Source organism: Myotis davidii, unplaced genomic scaffold, assembly GCF_000327345.1.
Source record: "Myotis davidii unplaced genomic scaffold, ASM32734v1 scaffold616, whole genome shotgun sequence".
NCBI classification, from domain to species: domain Eukaryota; kingdom Metazoa; phylum Chordata; class Mammalia; order Chiroptera; family Vespertilionidae; genus Myotis; species Myotis davidii.
This window is the reverse complement of record NW_006291965.1, coordinates 474,610-495,930: the sequence shown is the minus strand read 5'-3', so window position 1 is coordinate 495,930 and position 21,321 is coordinate 474,610. Positions and strand designations below refer to the sequence as shown.

At 40.2% G+C, this 21,321-nt stretch overlaps 1 protein-coding gene across 1 annotated transcript in view; it reads left to right on the top strand.

Annotated features, from left to right (window-relative positions):
• GDA (guanine deaminase) overlaps nucleotides 1–8,596 on the top strand; it is a 70,997-nt gene extending 62,401 nt beyond the window's left edge. Inside the window, exons 11-14 of the mRNA XM_006765278.2 lie at nucleotides 498–644; nucleotides 5,082–5,203; nucleotides 6,347–6,374; nucleotides 7,570–8,596. Of these exons, the coding sequence (XP_006765341.1) occupies nucleotides 498–644; nucleotides 5,082–5,203; nucleotides 6,347–6,374; nucleotides 7,570–7,640 (368 nt within the window). The 3' untranslated portion in view covers nucleotides 7,641–8,596. The remainder of the gene's footprint in view (nucleotides 1–497; nucleotides 645–5,081; nucleotides 5,204–6,346; nucleotides 6,375–7,569) is intronic.
• The last annotated feature ends 12,725 nt before the right edge of the window (nucleotides 8,597–21,321 follow it).

Sequence of the window (21,321 nt, the reverse complement as noted above, 5' to 3'; positions counted from 1 at the left end):
CCTGCTGTTCTGTGCCACCAAATTTGTGGTAACTTGTTGCAGAAACCCTAGGAAACTAATGCAGGTGCACATTTGGTACTAATTACTGGTTTTTAATTCCGTTACATGTTAGTCTATGTCTAGTCTGTGTTTATAGATCTTTTCTTTGAAGTATATTAAAGACTCAGTATCTGTCACTAAAACAAACAAAACACTTAACCTATTAATAGTTGGTTGTTACAAAATAGTGATGGGACTGTAAAGTACGACATAGGGAATGAAGTCAATAATACTGTAATTACTATGTATGGTGCCAGGTGGGTAGTTGAAATATTGGGGGTAGCACTTTGTAATGTATATTATTGTCTAACCACTATGCTGTCCACCTGAAACCCATGCAAAATAACATTGAATATAAACTGCAATTGAAAAATAAAATTTAAAAATTCAACCTTATATACTTAATATTCCCTTTATCTCATAAGGTTACTGTTTTGGCTTTATTTTCTCTATCCTAGATGTGGCTGGTGGTTATTCACCCTCCATACTTGATGCAATCAGAAGAGCAGTGATGGTTTCCAATACCCTTTCATTTACTAAGGTAAATGAGAGAAGCCTCACCCTCAAAGAGGTATTCAGACTAGCGACTCTCGGAGGCAGCCAAGGTAATAACCATTTTTTCCCTCTAACAATGTGCACCATGCCAATCTGTGTCCTCGGATGCACTATGAAGGTACATGCATCCAGTGTTCATGACGGTTGCCTCTCATATAGCATACCCCAAACTTAGCAAGTAAGTCCATGTTCAAGCATGTGGTGGAGGCATAATTCTTTCAGGATGCTCCCTTTCTTTGGCAGAAGAGATGAATAATACACAGTTACCATATTAATTGTTTTAATGGATTTATTTGCATTGGTCGCATGCATACAAGTTCTTTAAAATAATCAGTTTTTCCATTGAGTCGAGTAATATACTCTATTGCCCCGAGTGAAGATGATGATAATAATACTAATAGTAAAAATATGCCCAGCTGGCATGCCTCAGTGGTTGAGTGTTGACCTAAGAACCAAGAGCTCACAGTTCGATTCCCTGTCTGGGCACATGGGTTGTGGGCTCAATTCCCAGTATGGGGTTTGTGGGAGGCAGACAATCAATGATTCTCTCTCATCACTGATGTTTCTATCTCTTTCTCCCTCTTCTTTCCTCTCTGAAATCAATATAAATATACTTAAAAAATAAAAATAATAGCCAAGAGCTCTTACTATGTGCTGGCACTATGCAACATGCGTTATGTATGTTGTTATTTACCTCCAACCACTGTTCTTAATTCTATTTAATCAACAAGGTACCTGGTGGAAGCTTACACAGCTCTCAAGCTATACTGTGTCATGATTTGAATCCAAAATCTGCTGCCAGAGTGTAGGCTCTTATCCTTTCACTGTGATACCTTCCTGTGTAAATCCCAGCTTAGAGTATGCATTCTTTATGTAATTAAGTACAGTAATTACCCAAGTCTCTTTAAGTGGAGAGAGATGTTGAAATATAGTGGGTTGATATGCAAATATTGTTCACCAGCTTTTCCCAGTTCGCACATGTAACTATTTTAATGGGGGGAAAATAGAAATTAGTAATTGTATTGCTTTCAGTCACTTTAGCATTTTGGTGTATTCTAGATGAATGAGAGTGAACATAGCATGGAAACCTTAGGTAACTTGTGTGAGATAACAACATACATATCAAGACAAATATAGATAAACTAGAGGTCTGGTGCACGAATTCATGCAGAGGTGGGGTCCTGAGGGCGATGGGGGTGGGGGCAGGATGCGATTGGCCCTCCAGGCAGGTGGTGGGATGCCCTTGCCAGCCTGGGATCCGGATCCATCCCACTGACATTTGCACTGGTTGTCAGGAGCCACCTGGTAGCCACTTCTATATTGTTTCTTACTTGCGGAGCTTCTAGGGAGGGGAAGTTGCTGCAGTGCCCAAGGCCAGCTTCCAGGAGGCCAGTGGCACTGGTCTGTCGGTGCCTGGCCCATTCTCCAGAGATTGGACCTGCAGGACTACTGAAGGAGTGAGTGGCTGCCACTGGGCTGGTGGACCACTGGGATGGGTCCATCAGCTGAGTGGTGCTCCAGCTGTGGGAATACACTGACCACCAGGGGGCAGCTACTGTGTTGAGTGTTTGCCCCTTGGTGGTCAGTGTGCGTCATAGGTCATTCAGTCCTGAGGTCACTTAGGCTTTTATATATATAGATGTGTAGATTTATATATAGCTAATCTGGGTCTTAAAAATGGAGGAGGATGAAAACCAAAAATATCCTGTGAAGAGAAACTTCCTGGCTCTTCTTTGAATGCTCGGGGCTATGATGAATATCATCAAGAACCTTTCAAGACAACCAAGTAGAGGTCATGCTCCTTGCATTTCCAAGTCTTAGGATTTCATGTGAAGCTCCATGTTCTAAGTCACCATTCTTTTAACAAGTGTAGCGCTCCTCACCCCCACCCTCACTGTGTTTGTGCATCTGAGTTCAAGCAGTTGGCCAACCATCTTATTTTCATGGTGCAAATGAGTTGTATTTAAATTGTGCCTTCTTTTTTTCTTCTAGGCTCTCTGTGAGTTGCTTCATCAAGATTTTTTCTGTCTGATCAAGCCGGCCTAGGGTGCTTACCAACTCATTTCTGCCTTGCTGTATAGCTTCCAAATCCATTTTCTTGGCTGCAGGGCTTACTGTTATGGAATTTCTTCTCCTTAACTCATGTCTCTACAAGAGTCAGAGTGAAATGAGATTAATGGATTTCTATTTAAAGTGTGTCATCTTCCTGGCTTGCCACGACCTTTATATTCAAGATGTTGCATAAATCCCCTTCCCAGAGCCAACATTCACTCTAAAGGCAGTAAAACTGTATTTCCTGAAATGCATTTAAGGTGTTTACCAACCCAACTGGGCTGTACTGCAATGATGTTAACTAGGTCCATTTACAAATTCACCAAAAGCAATTATGTCTTCTTTGGTTAGTTCATGCCTGAACTCTCCAGGTTCGAATAAATAGTTCAATTAGTTTTTATATATTATCAAACTCTGACAAATGAACCTGGTTATCTGGTCTATTAAACACACAAGTTTATGTTGAATACTGTTATTAAAAACATATTTGTCATGTTTCTTTGTCAAGGGTAAATGGGTGAAGGAGGAGAGAATTTCCAGTGATTTTTTTTTCTATAACATTCAGTCCTTCTACACACTATTAGTAGAAGTCACCAACTGCTTTTAACATTTCTAATTATTTTTGCTCCCCGGTCTTCCTATAAGAATTTTTAGCTAAAAAAATCTTTCTTTTCTGAGAATAAAAGAGGTGCCCTTTAAATAACCTTTTAAGAATAAGTAGGGTTTCTAAGTCAGTGATTAGCACATTGCCAATACATATTCATACATCCATCTATATATATAAAAGCCTAAGTGACCGTCAACTGGTACACTAAACAACCAGTCGTACTGGTCGCTATGATGAGCACTGACCACCAGGGGGCATATGCTCAACACAGGAGCTGCCCCTGATGGTCAGTGCACTCCCACAGCCCACCTCCCACAGTCCCTCCCTCCAGCCAGCCAGCCCCAATTGGCCCCAATCGCAGGCCAGGCTGAGGGACCCCACCCATGAACGAATTCATTCATTGGGCCTGTAGTAGAAATATAATCTAGTAGAAATATAATCTAGGTATTGTCTAACAGGGACATGCCATCCAATATTTTCACATTGGACCATATCCTGACAGTGAAAGAATAGAAAAAACACATGTAAGAATTTAAATAAAAGTGCTGCACTCCAGTTGACCCTCCCTTTATGCATGCTTCCACTTTGTACCTCAGTGTATACCTTTCTCAAATTACAGGCTTTCCTGAGCTCAAGATTCAATACCTTCATTGACCAGGAAAGTCAACTATTCCCATCTTGTGAAACTAAATCATGTTAGTGAAAGAGATGCTCTTTGTTGTCTAATACACATGGAACATGAATGCTAGCCATGAGGTGGATCAAATTAATAGACACATCAACCTATGCCCTATTTTAGAAAACCATTCTTCTCTGGCAACCAGAAAATCTTTGAGGTTGCAAAGAAATTGGTTTGCTTTTATTTTTTTTAATATATTTTTTTATTTTTTTTACAGAGAGGAAGGGAGAGGAATAGAGAGTTAGAAACATCGATGAGAGAGAAACATCAATCAGCTGCCTCCTGCGGGGTGTGCCCGCAACCAAGGTACATGGCCTTGACTGGAATCGAACCTGGGACCCTTCAGTCCGCAGGCCATCGCTCTATCCACTGAGCCAAACCATTCAGGGCTGGTTTGCTTTTAAAGGATTGGGGCTTTTAAGTCATGAGCATCTGTTTATTTTCAGAAGTGAATTTTTTCTCTTCCAAGGATTTAAACTAAGGAACTTATGATAGATATGCCTGCGTTGGCCAATGTGCAAAAGGATAATTATTTTTTATTTATTTGAGGTTTATTTCACTGCCATGAAAATAGACCTTGTCAGCTATTTCAGAAAACAAAAGGATCCAGAGGGCAAGGATAGGAGTGTTGTGGGGGAGACTAGGAGGCAAAAAGAAAAAAAGATATTTTGTCAGTTGCCATGTTTCTTGGAGGGATGAATGAAAGTCATAGACCAGCTGGACTATGAAGTGCACTGATAGAGCTGAAATAGACACTATCAGAATTATGATCATGGTGATGAAGGGAAGTGTTTTTATTCTCAGATTTGCTTTCCCCGTGCTTACTCTGATTTCTGTAAGTCTAAGTCTTGTGACCTCTTGGAATGAGAGAGTTTTTACGCTTCACTATTTAGATACTAATTCTTTTTTTCTTTTTTTATGTACTTTTAAAAAATTTTAATTTTTACTTCTTGTTGTGTACTTTCTTAATACATTGGAAGTTTCATTTATGCAAGATTAATAATATGAATTAGGAAAACGTATGTTGGTTTTTTTTACTAATTCTTTTTCTAGTGACATGTTTGGCTGACTTTGTCCTTGCAAACTGGGACATTGACATGGTCTGATGGCTCAAAATACTAACTGTTTATTAATTTATTCCACCTGTAGCCCTGGGGCTTGACAAAGAAATTGGAAACTTTGAAGTGGGCAAGGAATTTGATGCCCTCTTGATCAACCCCAAAGCATCTGATTCTCCCATTGACCTGTTTTCTGGGGATTTTGTTGGTGACGTAAGTAAAAAAAAAAAAAGTTAATCAAAAGGCATCTATTTCCTGAAGTAATCACTGAAGCGTCCTTGTAGAAAACAAAATAGAAACAATCATTTTGATGGAATACAAGAGACTCTTAAGAGGGAAGCTAGATTTTTATAAGTTGACATAATTTCATGACAATAATGTTAGCAATAATGGTACTAATAGGATATTTGTATTTTGAATATATTTGTATATTTTAATGGTTTGGGCTATAAGGAGCCGTAATATAGCTTGCACTTACTGAATACACTTGCTGGGTGCTAGATGGTATAGCCTTAAGCACTTGCATACGGAATTTTGTTTAATGATCAAAACAACTCTTATGAGAGGCAGATACTATTTATATTGCCATGTAATCTGTGGGGCAGTGAGGCTTAGGGAGGTTAAGTGATTTACCTAAGGATTCATGGCTAGTAATTAGTAATTAGTAATCAATAATTAGTAGATAGAGTTGGGATTCAAGCCCAGGGCTTCATGACTTCCAGAGTCTGGGTGATTGACCACAATGCTACACTGATTTTCTTAATTATAAGAAAATGAGTTTTATTACTTTGTTCCTTTTATTATGAAGTGTTTCCCTATATAGAAAATAAACTGGTTCTTCTTACTTTAATAACAATTAGTTATAAAATATTGAGTTTTTCTGAAAACATTACCATTTATAAATTGATCCACTTATAAAAGTAAATTTGTAAATATAACATAGTGGGGGTTTTTAGAAGAAAGATGCTGGTTGTTATTTTTATATTATTTATTCTTTTGCTCCTTTATTAGAATGGATTTCTTGGAATAAGGCTCAGCCCTATTCATTCAATCATTTTTCTTACATACATTTCTGAAAATATTTGCATTATTTCATTAATTAATTTATGTAGCACTTTTGTTCAAAAGTTTCCAAGGTTTTATATACCAAGAACTTTCAGGCAATAGATAAACATTTGTTAATAGTCACTATTTTTTTTAAGCAAAAGACCACTTCTTTTTCATTAATAAAAGTAGATTTTACCATTGAGAAATGAATTTCTATTTCTGGGTTTTGCCAACCCACTACTGACTGTGAATTTTTCTAAATGCACAAAAATAATTATTTCTTATTATTACCTTTATTTTCCATTTTAGGCTTTTATCCAGAAGTTTCTCTACCTAGGTAAGTAGAAATATATCTCTATGCTAAATAAAATCTTTCTTTGTCTCTATCTTGGGTATGACTCTGCATTTATGATACCACATGTAAAACCCTATGTGTGATCATTTGCTTTGGTTTTTTAAAAACATTTCTCAGCATGTAGTCCATTTGTGGCACAATATTTAAAGACACAATGTGAAATTGGCATGCTCCTCTAGAACAGACAGTCATAAATCCTAATCTGAGGAGTGGCAGGCCCAGGGGATGGCTAATCATGCCTCTTCCCCCTACACTCATTCTCTACCCCCAGAGGCTGCCCTACCAGTCGTATTCACGGTAAGGATGTGGTGGAATCTTTTCACACATGCTTTTTCACATACTCACATTCCGTTGTATTCTCTGAGGGAGGGAAATAAATAATGTACAAGATTCTACTCTGCCGCCCACTCGGTTGAGTGTCCTCTGAGCCCTGAGTGAACTTGGGATGGGAGAGACACCTGTTGCGTTCCTTGTGGAGCTCAGTTCTCACAGGTCCTGCATCTCACCACGCTAAGTGTATTCTGGGGTGTAAAGCTAAGTACTTCCTTTACATTTGGGGCCATAAAGGCAAACCACTCACTTCAGCTGAAAGGACGGTGATAGGGGTCAATTCAGCTTTATGTGATTTCTGCCTCAGTGGCAGATTTCACACCCCAGTCCTCAATTTAGATGCAGCATCTTCTATTGGTCATGTCCCCCTGTCTATATTTTAAACAATCTGAGAGAAACAAAGGCCGTCTTTTTTATGTTCTCTTTTAGAAGTGTCTTTTGCTTTTAAATCTCTCCCAGGGGCAATTAAAATACTTATTTCAGAGGGGAGGAGGATGGAAAGAGATTAACCAAGAAACTTATATACATACATGCATAGCCCATGGACACAGACAATAGTGTGGTGAAGGCGTAGGGTGGGGCAGGTGCTGAGTGGAGGGAGAAAAGAAGGGGAAAATGGGGGATATCTTTAATATTCTCAACAAGAAAAAAATATATACAGGGTATCCCCAAAAATGTGTATATATTTTGAACAATTATATATTCCAGTGGATTAAATCTGAAAGGAAAGAAACCTCAATTGAGATCTCAGCTGTGCAAGTGTTGTATACATTTTGGGGGGACACTTTGTATATATCTTTAAAAATACTAATTGACACAAAACGGTTCCATGATTTTTTTCTTTCAGGAGATGACCGAAACATTGAGGAGGTTTATGTGGGCGGAAAGCAGGTGGTTCCCTTTTCGAGCTCAGTCTAAGATCCTCGGCGTCTCCAAGTTCTCCTGCATAGTGTGGTTCTGCGCCGCCTTATGCCCAGGCAGAGTTAGAACGTCAAAAAATAGTACCTTGTTCTTGGGATGACTGTCTCTTTGTATGCTTACTTACAGTGCTCACTTGACAAATCGGAGGAAGTTGCGCTAATTCTCAACTCTCTGGTTGGGAGGATTCCAAATGTATCCCTTCTGAGCTGTTCAGATGTACTTTAAGCTCAAATATAAGAGAATGTTCTGACTAGTGGTGTTCTTGTTATGAGATTTAAGTAAAATCTACCTAATATTTGGAAATGTGAAGAGGAAAGATATTCCTGTGAGGTTTGAGATTTTGAGCTAGTAAATGTGAAAATTGGATCTGGAAAATAAACCAGTGAATATATTTTTGAGGGAGAAAAAGACTACAAACATTGGAAAATCCTTTTTAGATTGCTCGACAGTTATATACAGAGCTTACTCATTTAAAAAGAGAACTCATTGAGATGTGAAACGTGTTTCTAGGCTGACTTTGTGTTCTGGAAATTTGCACTTAATGGGATTTGCATTTCAGAGACCTGTTATTGTTGTGCTTTGCCTTCTTTGGGGATGAATTGTCAGAAATTGAATGCCACGTGCTTTCTTCATATAGTTCTGTGCTTCAAAGTGTTTGACAGAAGTTGGGTAGTAAAGTTTTAAAGTCTCTTAGGAATAGTATTCGCATAACTGCGTGGCATAAATAGTTGTATTTTTGTGTCCTTGAAGTCACCTTAATGTGTAACTGGGTGATGCTGTCACTGCTTCAGTTTTATTAGAAGAGAAACAAATTCCACGCTCCGCTGTTGGGTAGACTGAAGTCTTCATAAATTGGGGACAAGTGCTGGGCACTCCCGCTGTCAATACTGAAAGGAAGGGTTTCATTGCCATGACCTCGTCTCCCCAAGGACTATGCCAGTGATGGCGAACCTATGACACGCGTGTCAGAGGTGACACAAGAACTCATTTTTGGGGTTGATTTTTCTTTGTTAAATGGCATTCAAATATATAACATAAATATCAAAAATATAAGTCTTTGTTTTACTATGGTTGCAAAGATCAAAAAATTTCTATATGTGACACGGCATCAGAGTTAAGTTAGGGCTTTTCAAAATGCTGACACGCCGAGCTCAAAAGGTTTGCCATCACTGGACTATGCCATAGTCGCTGGCAATTTCATACTCGGATCAATCTGTTAGAACTTTTAAATGAAGGCAAATCCTATTAAAAGAAATAGTAAAACTCTTTAAACCTTGCATATCGCAAGCACTCTATTTTCCAAATTTTATCCTATTGTAGTTTTAATTCCTAAGAATTTTAGGACATTGGAATTTTAGTATAATGAAAAATATGTAGACATCCCACATAATGTTTATATTAATAGGACATAATCTGTCCCAGACATCTAGGAAGATTAAGCAAAGCAAAGAGTATTTTTCTGCCTGCTAACTAATTAGTGTACTGTCCCATAACCTAGAATTAAAAGCAAATTATGACTATGATAAACCCTTTACAAGTATTGATGTGAATGCTATTTAAATACTATATTTTTCTCCTTTAATTTCAAATAATATAAACTAACAATGAAAAGGAGTAGGTTTTCTTAATATTTCATAGCACTTATTAATACCTTATAATAGAGAACTTTATGCTACAGAGCTAACTCCATATATAGAGAACTAAGGACAAAATTCTCCCTCTTGCATATAATTTTATTCTCATATAATCATTCTTATTCAGCAGTAATTTGCCCAGTTATTGTTGTTGTTTTTTCTTTGTGGAAGCACTTTTAGAGTTGACAAATATTTAGTTTGATTTTTTTCAATGACAGATTTTTTTTTTTTAGGATATTAAATAACTCAGTAAATCTAATTTCTAGTCTCAATAGCTGTATTTCCAGAATTCCTGCGCCATGTCAAAGATGGCCCACCAGACTTCTCCCCATTTCTCTGCAGTGCCGGCATGAGTTTTCTGCTCTATCTCTTAATCCGTGCCATAGGAACTCAATTACCTGGTGTTTGACCCACATGAGTGGGCTTAAGAATTTGGACGAGCTGTTCAAGATTCACGAACAGGCAGCGGCTGTCCCCAGCCTTTGCAAGATCCTATACTTTTACCTTCCTCAAGAGGGTACATTTTGAGGTTGAACATCAGTTTTCATTTAGATTTAGGATTCATATGCAGTAAGTATAAATAAGTGTAGTGTCAGAAGCAGGAAGAACGGCCATAGACAAGCACTTTGTCAAATGTTAAATTTAGCCCTGATAGTATGTTAAGACCTGAATATCTTGTCTAATAAATATAGAATGTCTTGAAATGTGACACGTGCTTTGATCTTCCTACACCGCTTAGAACTTGTGTGCTTTATCCTCAAAGTGCCGCGTTCCTGAATGGTGCGTATGCTCTTTGCAGTACTTCGGGCCTTAGCCATACATGGGCCCAGAAGCTCTGCACTTTGAAATGTGGCCTTTGCCTAATGTGGGTTGACTTGCTGAATTGTGGGGAGACAGTACCCCCAGCCAATTCTGTTTGTTGCTTTGTGTTTAAATATTTTGCTTTCTAACAGGAAAGAATTAACACTTCTAATCAGCCCCCCTCACTTCACCCTACACTCTTTTGCCTCAGTTTTTGTGGTGTTTTTAATGGAATACACGTTAAGAGGCCAAAACATTTCCAGTAGGATTGACTGCCATACATTTAAAAGAATATGTTTGCAATTAGAACACAAAAGCAGGCTAATCAGCTAAGATGAATTTAATTTTCAAAAGAGAGTGAGCCCTAACTGATTTGGCTCAGTGGATAGAGCATCGGCCTGCGGACTCAAGGGTCCCAGGTTCGATTCCGGCCAAGAGCATGTACCTTGGTTGCGGGCATATACCCAGTAGGGGGTGTGCAGGAGGCAGCTGATGGATGTTTCTCTCTCATTGATGTTTCTAACTCTCTATCCATTTCCCCTCCTCTCTGTAAAAAAATCATTAAAATATATCAAAAGAGAGTGAAACGTGGAGGAGGGCGCAAGAGGTTATCCTAGTCTTCGTGAACTGAGGCCGAGGAGGCCTGGCTCTCATTTATTCTCCCAGCTTTTTCTCTGATTCGGTTGTCAAAGGTTTGAGAATCTAGGAGGATATCTAGGAACAAGCTCCCTTCATGGCAGCAGGAGGTCTTTCTAAATTGATACCATGAGCATCAAACCCCATTGACTCTGTTTTACTGCCATGAGAGTTCTGCACAGTTAAGAAAGGAAGGCAGTAGGCAAACACTTTGCGGATGTTGAAGTGGGCCTTCAATATCCCTATTGGCAGCTAGAGCCGAGACGTCAGAGAGGAAACAAGGGGTGTGAGGTCCAGGAACGTATTTTGAATCTTCACTCCTTTCCAAATTCTTCCTATTTTGAATCGCTTCATCTCAGAAGCAGACATATGGAAAGCCTGAAGGGCAAGCTGGAAGGCACGCTGGATCCGGTCTATCTTCCACACAGAAGAGATGCAGCATCAAGTGCTTCTGTAGCCTATTGGACACTGTGCCATTGTTGTCCAAGTTTTAAAGCTGCTGATGAGGCCAGAAACGTGCACATGTTTAATAAGAGTGTTCCGAGTCGTGAAAAGGTGGACTAATAAATGTGGCATGTCCAAAGCCTTGACATAAGTTTTAAATGGTGTGCATCATTGTGAAAATTCTTTTCCCTGAAGGCTTACAGGAGACATGTGCAGTTTCCAATTGACCTAAGCCATTTTAGGTATGACTTTGAACCCTGACACACTTTAATGTCTCTATAGGAAAATCATGGAAAGAGGCGCACAAGTGAATAAACACTCTTAAGAAACCCTGGCATTGGTCCCCGTGCGTGTTTCCATGCCCAGGCCCTCCTCCCTTTTTCTCCCACAGCCCCGAGTGTGCGGGGGGAAGCACTGAGGGGTTAGTTCTGGTCCAGATTTAGTGAAATGCAAACCTGAACAGAGGAATGATGAAGCTACATATATATAAATCCCAAGGTGGCTTTCACCGTCCTTGGGGATCAAGAGACTGAGTACCGGTGTTATATGGCAGTAATTACCCGTCCATTTCCTCCTCAAAAGCCTGTCAGAAAGCGTTCTTTATTGAAAACCACTTCACATTGTTGTCAAACTCCTGATCGCTGCTCTGAAGAATAAATATCTATATGTATGTATTCATGGGGACGTTTTTCTCAAAATTTATGTGGTTTGCTTATTGTTTATGTGCAGGGTGAGCTCCTTTGTGCTTTAGAAAAAAATAAATGCGATTTTGTGTTTACATTATTTTCTTGTTGTGAGTTCTATCAATCTGATAGAAGGGGGTTAATCTTACAATGTTTTTCTCCTTTTAACATGAATTTTAAAAACCAGAATAGAATATTTAGCCTTGGGCCACCATATGTCTTCCAACCTATGATAATCACTATAGATAGCTTTTAAAAATTAAGGTCTAATGTTCAGCCCTTTAGAATCATAATGCTACTGCTTTTGATTTCAGCATAGTTAATATTTTATATGTGTTTTAAGCCTCAACCCAGAGCGAGAATGCTTTAACATCGAGAATTAGTTCACATGCCCTGGCCAGTGTTGCTTGGTGATTAGAGCATCGGTCAGTCTACCAAAGCGTCCAGGGGTTGATTCCTGGTCCTGGCTGGGACGTGTGCAGGAGGCAACCAATCAATGTGTCTCTCTCACATCTCCTCTCTCTCTTTCTCGGTTTCTCTCCCTCCCTTTCACTCTATCTTCTATGTAAAAATCAATGTAGAAATATCCTTGGGTGAGAATTAATAACAACAACAACAAAAAGAATTAGTTCACACATACATGTATATTTAAAACAAAAATCTCAAAAATAACAATTTTCCTATCTCTGATGGCCTGGGCTATTTTCTGAACTATTTTATTCTGTTCTGTCCTATTCTTTTATATTATATCTGCTTAATCATTTTTATTCTGTTTAATTATTTTTGGTTTCTTGAACCTGCGTGGAAACAGTTTCCAGTGTCCTTGAGCTTATGCACTCAGTCTCCGTGCCTCCATCCTGTGATCTGGGCATGACATGCATGCCTGCCTTAGAGACATGAGGGCCAAATAAGCGAATCCATTGCCAGCACTTAAGATAGCACCAGGACAAAGTGAGTGCTCACCACAGAGTAGTTATTCTTTAAATGAATACACACTGAACAGAAACAAAAATAATTTTAAATGTATTTTTATCAGTCTAGTTTTTAGAACCTTAATCAGGAGATGCTACAGATCGCTCTGTACATAAAAATATCCTTTAAGGATTAAATCTGATTTGGGGGCACTATTATGTTCATTATTTTTTATTTATAACATGGAGCATAAGAGAGTAGTAGGTTTGGTCTATAAATTCACCCTCAATGTTCTAAGCACTTACTAAGCACCTTTTTTTTCCCCTCCTAAAGAACAACTTAGTTAAAATACCCAGAAGAGAATCTTTATGTGCATTATCTTGCAAAGTGTGTGCCTCATTTGCATACTGTGGGCGCTGTGAGTTCTGTAATAGGTAATTAATAGATACATGCAAATTACTGCATGGTACTAAATCCAATATTTATATAAAATAAAGTTTAGACATAAAACAGGGCCAGTGGTAGGATATTTTAAGGCTCCATTGGAGAAACCACTCAGTTAAAGGCACAGGACCCACAAATAGTTGTCACCAACAAGAGCAAGGTTTTTTGTATTTTGTTTTTTCAAAATCTTATTTTAAAGCGGGATAAGTGAAGAATTGTCTGTTCTTTAACGTGATAGAACATTATTTTAACGTGTAATTATTTTTTTTTTCACTAAATTCATACTCATGTGCTTTTACCACCATCATGGTAAAATTACATTAAATTTGTCATACTTCCATATTTTTTCATGCTTCTATATTAGTTGAGTTTATATCTTAGGTAAGAAACAAGGTCACTATAAAAGCATTCTCAATAGCAAAACCTTTGTGGGGAAATTTTTCAGTGGTAACTCAAAAAAAACCCCACTTATCTATTTATTTATTTGGCCTTAATGTAAAAAGTTATAAAATACAAACAGATGACATGAAGTTTTTCTCAGGCCACTTGGACTCCCGCTCAATTGCCTAAATTCTGCCCATCCCTATAGGAAATCAAGCAAACATCAGTTTCCCCATTTTCAGCCCTACAGCAAATTAGATTGATAGCAGTAAAATCGAATGTAAGAGAAATAAAGGCCCTAGGAGGATTTTTCTTTAGTCACATAACAAGAAGTTCTCATACACTTGCACCTTCACTGTGAAATTAATTTCTGCCCTTTTAATCTTGGGCGGTCTCTGCTGTCAAATGAAGCCACAGCCCCCAAATGAATAACCCATGGGAGAGTTTAATCTTGTGTTTTGTTTTGTTTTTTCTAAATTTGCTTCCTGGAGCACTTGAAAGACTTTAAACAGCTTTGGTGTTTTATTTTGTTTTCTTCCTGAAAAAATTGATTCCATCCATACCTGAGTTTGGGAACAAAGATGGGGATGTCTTTGTGTTTGGAAAGTACTTTGAAAACCTTGACTGAAGCACATAGACAAATAATGACATGAGGGGCTTTTGTTATTTCAAAGATAAATTAAGAGGCTCGGAAAAAGCAGTGAATGCACTTTTTTCAAGTCATAAAAACTTCCTTGCTGGCAGAACAATGAAAGAGGAATCAGACCTGGCAAATTATGTATTCTGGATTAATTTACATAAATTACAATAAACCCTTCCACATCACGAACATGTCCTGGCTCACTCCAATAGCATGCTATGCATCCAGGAAATCTTGTATTTATGATAACAGGTATGGTATTTGAAAGGGCGAGGGCTACGCCCTCCATCTTGCCCCAGGGTAAGGGTTACGCACTCCATCTTACCTTGGCCATGTGCTCGGCAAAGGCTTCCTCCGGAAGCCCAAGCCTCTGCTACTCTGCTAGCCACACCCAGGACTTCTTTGAACTAGCCAGTGATGGTCAAGGAAGGTGCGCACCATGGATATGACCACATCCTGTGTGGCGGGACCCGACTTGCACCTGGCCAATCGGCAGGGCCCACGGTCACCTCTCCTCCCCTTACTCCACCTCCCTATAAAACTCCTTCCCACCGGGCTAGCCTGCTCTCTGCCACTTGGCTTACCGTTGGGGCGGTGAGTGTGGTTGGGGAGCCGAACTAGTTTGAATAAAGACTCTCTTCTTTTGCATCGGGCTCGGCTGGCTCCCTGGTGTGGTCTTTTGGGGATCCTGAAATCTGGGCATAACAGTATTCATGAGTAAAGTAGTTTGGGTGTAAAAGAGAAGCTATGGAATTTAGGTTGTTTGGGGTAGTTGTTATTTTAAACTCAATGATAGATTTTTTTTTTAATGTCCAGGACAATTGTGCAATCTCTTGCACATCCTGGTGATTATTTAGGGTAACTTACAGGAGGAAGAAACCCCATTATGTAGAAACATGCATAAAATCATGTTCTGTATAAAATTACCACCCAAGTAAAATAAGAAAGAGATCAACTTAAATGCATATAAAAGCTTCATTTAATGTCATTTGCGGTGCTGTGGACCATTTAACATGGTATAATTGATTCTAAAAGAAATCTCAATCAGTCAGGCTCCCCTGAGATGTACACAGCTGTTCTCTCATGCTTTTCATGTGTTGGTAAAATTGAGTACTTGAAATTAGTTGCTCTTTTAAAAAGTTAGAAATCCATACATGCAGAAAGCATAAATCATCGTCAATTAAGTAATTTTCATTAACTAATCATGAGGTTGGTAAATTTTAAACCATATTCATCCAAGGGATTATTAAGTGCACATGAGACACAGGTACAGGCCAGCTTTGAGGGTTAAAAACAACATCCTTTGAGAAACTCAGGCTGAGATGGTAGGTGGAGAGACTATGCAGACAAATCCATACATTAAGTTCAGGACAGATGTACAGAGGCCTAAGGGGGCTCAGAGGGGAAAGCTGGGGTGTCGTTGGGCATATTGTGAGTGAGAAGAACAGAGGGCAAAGGATAACAGTGAATATTTCTCAGAGGAAGTGACATCTAGGCTGAGAAGAAGAATGGGAATTTATTTTCCATGTGAAGAATCTCAAAAGTGTATTCCGAACAGCATACAGCATCAAGAACTTGACCTCTGAAAAAGGTAAGATAAGGATGAGATGGACTAGTCTAGTGACCATCAGGGTCCCCAGTGTGTTGATGCAAAGTCTGGACTTGGGCCCATGAATCTGTATTATGAATAGATACCTTGGTAAGGGCACAGGTAGAGTGTAGTAAAGAGGCCCATCCTGGTGATGACAAGGACCAGGTGTGAACACAGGTGTGAACTGCTGATGAGGGAAGATGTGTCACTGGCTGAGTCCAGAAACTGTGAGCCTCCTGTGCAACATGGGTCATTTACCTGTTCCTGCGGCCCATAGCTCATTAGCAAACACTGCACAGCTTCTCCCCAGAGACTAGACAGACAGAAGAGCTCTGGGGCAGGGTGGCTCCCTGCTCTGACTGGGGATCCCAAGGCTGCTGTAGTTCCTGCCAGTCTGCCACTCTGTGGGCTACCTCAATATCCTATATTGGCTTAAGCTACTGCCAGCTTTGTTGCTGTCACTTGCAAATCAAAGAGCCCAGACTAAAATCCTCTCCAGCCTTTCCCCCTAGATGGCTGAATTCTTTAGAAACAGGTTATAAACTATTGTTTTGTTCTTAAATGAATGAATGATAAAGAAACAACTATCATTTCACCAGGCATTTGGCCGCTTCCTCAACCCCAAGTCTTCTCTGAGGCTCTAATCTCCACATACATAGTGGCACCTATGATCAAACCTGGCATCCCCCAGACCCTAGGGCCCTCTGCTCACGGTTCTCACTTCCCTTCAGTAAAGGTACTAGGGAGGAGTCGCTGATGGCAGAGTCCCAGGTCATACGAGGAAAGGGAGATGTTTAAGCAAGTAAATGTACTCTGCTTATGTAAGAAAATCAGAAAATACATGTAAAAGCACTTAGAGATAAAGTGTCATCCGGTCCCCAGCTTGTCCCTGCCAAGTGATTTTCCAGCCTCTGCTTGCATACCTCCATTGATGGGGAACTTATTTTAAGCAGCTCATTTCATTCTGGGACAACATAGATCATTAGAAAATGATTAATTAAATTAAAATATAAGAGAGTTCCATGCAATTAAAATTCAGGGATAAATACAATTATTTCAAAGTGAATAAAACTGGCCTTTTGTACAAGATATAAAATTGCCATTTTTGGAGTACCAGGTGAAATTGCAAGCAATCCAGCAAGATGGAGAGATTGTTTAACCGGTGCACCACCTAGTGGTTATTTTAAGCGACTTTGCTTTGAGATGTTTTTCCAAGTCCAATACGTAACTCAAACAGATGGATAAATATTTACAGTGTTATGGCAGTTATCGATTAATTGCCTGTCAACTTCAAATTCACGCTTGTTGTCTGATCTGTGAAAATGTGACCTGGCCCTTTAATTACAGATTCTTCCTCTGTCTGGCTCAATGCTAAACTCTCTCAGTAGAGGGCGCTGGAGAAACATGCCTAGAGGAGGGGTTCCTGGCCTCTCCACTGGGTTGTGGGAAAGCCACTTTCTACCCCTTAGTCCATTGCTAGATGCCGGTGGGACACAGTTTTCTCCACATTTGGGCACCACGTGTTTTCTCTAGCTCTTCCCTCAGGCGTTGGTGGTGTGGCTGGGAGTTGCACGGGAGTTAAAAAGCAACTAATTTGCTTACTTTGAGGAAGCGGGGCAGGCAGAGAGGTTCCTGAATTTTACTTTATATGTTTTTTTATTGTTTGAACTGCTAGTTGGCAGCAATGAATACTCTATGATTTGAGCCTCTAACTGACCCAAAATGTCAGGGCTTCTCTTTGGTGTGCAACTGACGCATTTCTGTGGAGCTTTGATCACATATAAGCTGTACATTAGAGATCGCACACAAATTATCCATATCCCACTGCTAATCGGATATGAGCATAATCCTCCAGACGTACTAATTTAACAGGAGAGAGAATGTGGAGCGACACTTCCCAATGTTTCTGACATTGTGTCCCGCTGGAAAGGAGGGACAGTTAGGGTAGCTAGGGCCAAGTGTCTTTTGCAACATAAACAGGCCACAGTTTAAAAGTTTGATATTTAATTATCCAGGTTGAATGTGATTTGTTTTTGCCTTTGAGTCAAACCATTCAGCTGGTAATAAATGTGACTGATGCCCTCCTGTCTAAGAAACGACTGTCACGATCACAATAGTAAATAATAATGCGAATGAGGCAGGCTCAGAAAGTATACTGTGTGCAAAAAATGTAAATTACAGCACATCTGATGGTTTTATTCAATTGGGGTATGGCCTAATGCTAAACGCAGAAAATGAATAAAGCAAATTAAATTGGTTTGTCTCCGCAACTTTTAAAGTGTGTGACTAAATTTGTATCTATCTGAAGAGTCATTAACAATGCCACTCTATCTAATTAAATGAATTTTGCAGGCATCTTGGTCTGACAATAATTGAAAACAATGTCAACTACTTTGCATTTCTATAATTACTGTATCTGCAGGTCAATAAAAATGTTTCTATATTTGCTAATTCATGTTTTTGTTTCTGTCCATCAAAGGAAGTTTGGTACCTATACTATTACTTATTGTGATGGAAACTGTTCATTACATTTAGAGGATTGATAATCCTGGAAAGAATTTGTCTCTAGGGGGAAAAAATTACCTGATTTGCCTAAGACTTTGAGGGGAGATCTGGGATGGCCTGGAGACGTAGAAATTTACAACTTCTGGGTCAAGAAGAGGCCATAACATTTGTATTGACCAGAATTCTTTGTTGTAAAAAACAGAAACTGACCCTGACTAGTTTACTCATCATAGAGGCTGGAGAATCAGGCTCAGAAATCTGGCCCCATCCAGCATGAGCTATAGAAACAGTCTGCTCAAGGCCCTGCTGACGCTTCTGGAAGCACATGGAATGCTGAACACCGCGGGCACCGGCGCCGTTGTGGAACACCGTCCAGATGAAGGACTGTAAGTGCCCTTCAGTTTGGTTCCTGTGCATCGGATGCGCCATCCTGTGTCAGGTGCCCCTACCTCTCCAAGGGGCATGAAGTAGAAAGAGTTCATCCCGAGTTTCCTTAGGGAGCGTTGGGGAACCACATCCCACTGACACCATGGAGTGGAGTATTCCTGCAAATAAATAAGGGAGCTAGCCCTGGCCGGTGTTGCTCAGTGGTTAAAGTGTTTGCTCTCAGACAGAAGGGATGTGGGTTCGATTCCCAGTCAATGGCACGTACCTCGGTTACGGGTTTAACCCCTGGCCCCAGCCAGGGCGTATGTAGGAGGCAATCAATCAATGTGTCGCTCTCACATGGATGTTTCTCTCAGCCTCTCTCCCCCTTCCTTCCTCCCTTCCACTCTGTCTGAAAATCAATGGAAAAAATATCCTCAGGTGAGGATTTTTTTAAAAGGTGGGGGTTGGATGTGGAGACGGCCTGGATAAAGATAAAAAACTGTTTACAATGCTCATCTCTACGGTGCAGGTGGGGTCTGACTTATAGCCTTATTGCAGTTCCTCTCATGCTAGGACAACATTTCTATACCTCACCTCAAATGTCCTGCCCTCTTCCTGCCCCAGCCCGTCTTATTATTTTACTTCAGCACTCCTAATCCCCGAGTAACTCTATTTCCCTCACCACCTCCCTCTCCTTCCACTGTCTGTTGGATCTTTCTCTCCAGGTCACAGGAGACACTCCTCACCGGTGTTTGAAGAAGGAAGATGGGGACAGGGCGAGGCAGAAGGCCAGCTGCAGAGCAACATCCTCGTTCTCCCAGGTGTATGTCCGGATACCCACGGCTGGGGAGCCAGAAGCATACGCTATACGCATGGGCCAATGATGAGGTAGGTCTGCATATTGGTCCCTCTCCTTAGGCTTTTGTAAAGCCTGAAGCCCACCAGCACCACAAATTCAGATTCTCACACAACTGATTGGTTTACATGTAGCCCAAATAAGCAGATTTCTTAGCCATCTAGAGCCTGCCTGCTTTGCAAACCTCATGAAACTGTATGCAACAACTACTGGCCATACCTAAGATAAACTCCACAGCTCTAGAAGCCCCCAAACTGCTGTGCCCTTTGGAGCTCTCTGACCCAGAGTCTCCCGACCTTGCTGCTGCATGACATTGCCTAGACACATACTGCCTTCCCCACTTCTCCTGTCCCCTGAGTACCCCCTGGCCCTCTTCCTCTTCTGGGTGAAGGCCCCATACTGCTACCTCTGGAAGGTCTCCTGCTGTGAGGGACGTATTCTCTCTTGCAGCCCAATAAGCATGCGGTGCGATATACTGCCATCTCATGGTCCTGGCCTTTCCTTCATCAGCCCCGAAATTCTCAAATACATCACAGCACTTTATCTTATCTTATCCATGATTCAGAACTTCTCCATGATCAGGACCAAGTTTCAGCTATACCAAGGGCTTCCATCAACTAATCTGGAAGCATAACTATCAGATATAAGTAGGGTGACCAGCTGTCTCAGTTTGCCAGGACTGTTGGCTTTCCAGGACTCAGGGTGTCTGGGATGTAGAACCATCAGTGCTGCAACTGGGAAAGTCCCCTGCTAAGCACGATGAGTTGGTCACCTTAGGAATAACTGTTTCTTTGGGAAAATGCATTCTGCACTTCAAACAACTGCTTTCAAGTCAATTCGGTGAATATAATCTTTGCACAGGGCCTGTTGGAAAGTATTTGACTCATCTATTTAATGCGATCTTGCTTGTAAGTAGGGCAGACATGGATATGTTAACATGATTTTCTGAGCACTTGCACTGAGTCTTAATGTTCAGAAATCCTTCATAGGATATCCTATACATGAAGGATATCAAAAGAATTTTCATGACTTGGCTGAGTCAAGGAATATTTTATAGTGCCCTCTCCCAAAAAGAGAACCATGAAATGGCTAGTCTTTCTTTAGAAATTTCCCACTGAAAGATTGATTATTTCTGCTTCCTGGTCAAAATTCACTTCAAGCAGGGTGGTGAGACAACGCTGGCCAAGAGCCCACTTAGCAAGACAGTTACCCTTGAAGTCTTAGGGGAAAATTTGTCACCAACAAAATTTCAGGTCAACTCTGTGGGTGGAAAAGGCTCATGGCTGAAAACTGCTAACCTTAATGAAACCAAACTCAAAGCCCATTGAATCATGCACATCCCCTTGGGGGAAGCTTCATACTTTCAGGAATTCCTGAATCTATTCTTTTGGTGAGCAGGAAAAAAAACCAACTTGATGGCTGTGGGTAGACTTGTTTCCAAAATTTAAACTCCTTGCTTAATATGTCTTTAATAGAACATCATCTGGATTTTTTTAAAAAAACAAGCTCTGAAATTTCTATTGAAATATTTTGCCCATTTTAAAGTTGGATATCTTTTTATTGGTGAGTTGTAAGGGTTATTTATATACTCTATATACAAGTCCCTTATGATTTGCAAATATTTTCTCCCATTCTTGGGTTGTCTTCTCACTCTTTTTTATTTTTAAATCTTTATTGTTGAAAGTATTATATATGTCCCCCTTCCCCCGCATTGACCCCTTCTAGCCCACCCCAGCCCCCACCTCAGCCTTCACCACCCCCTCCCCCCCGCCTCCCCTCTGA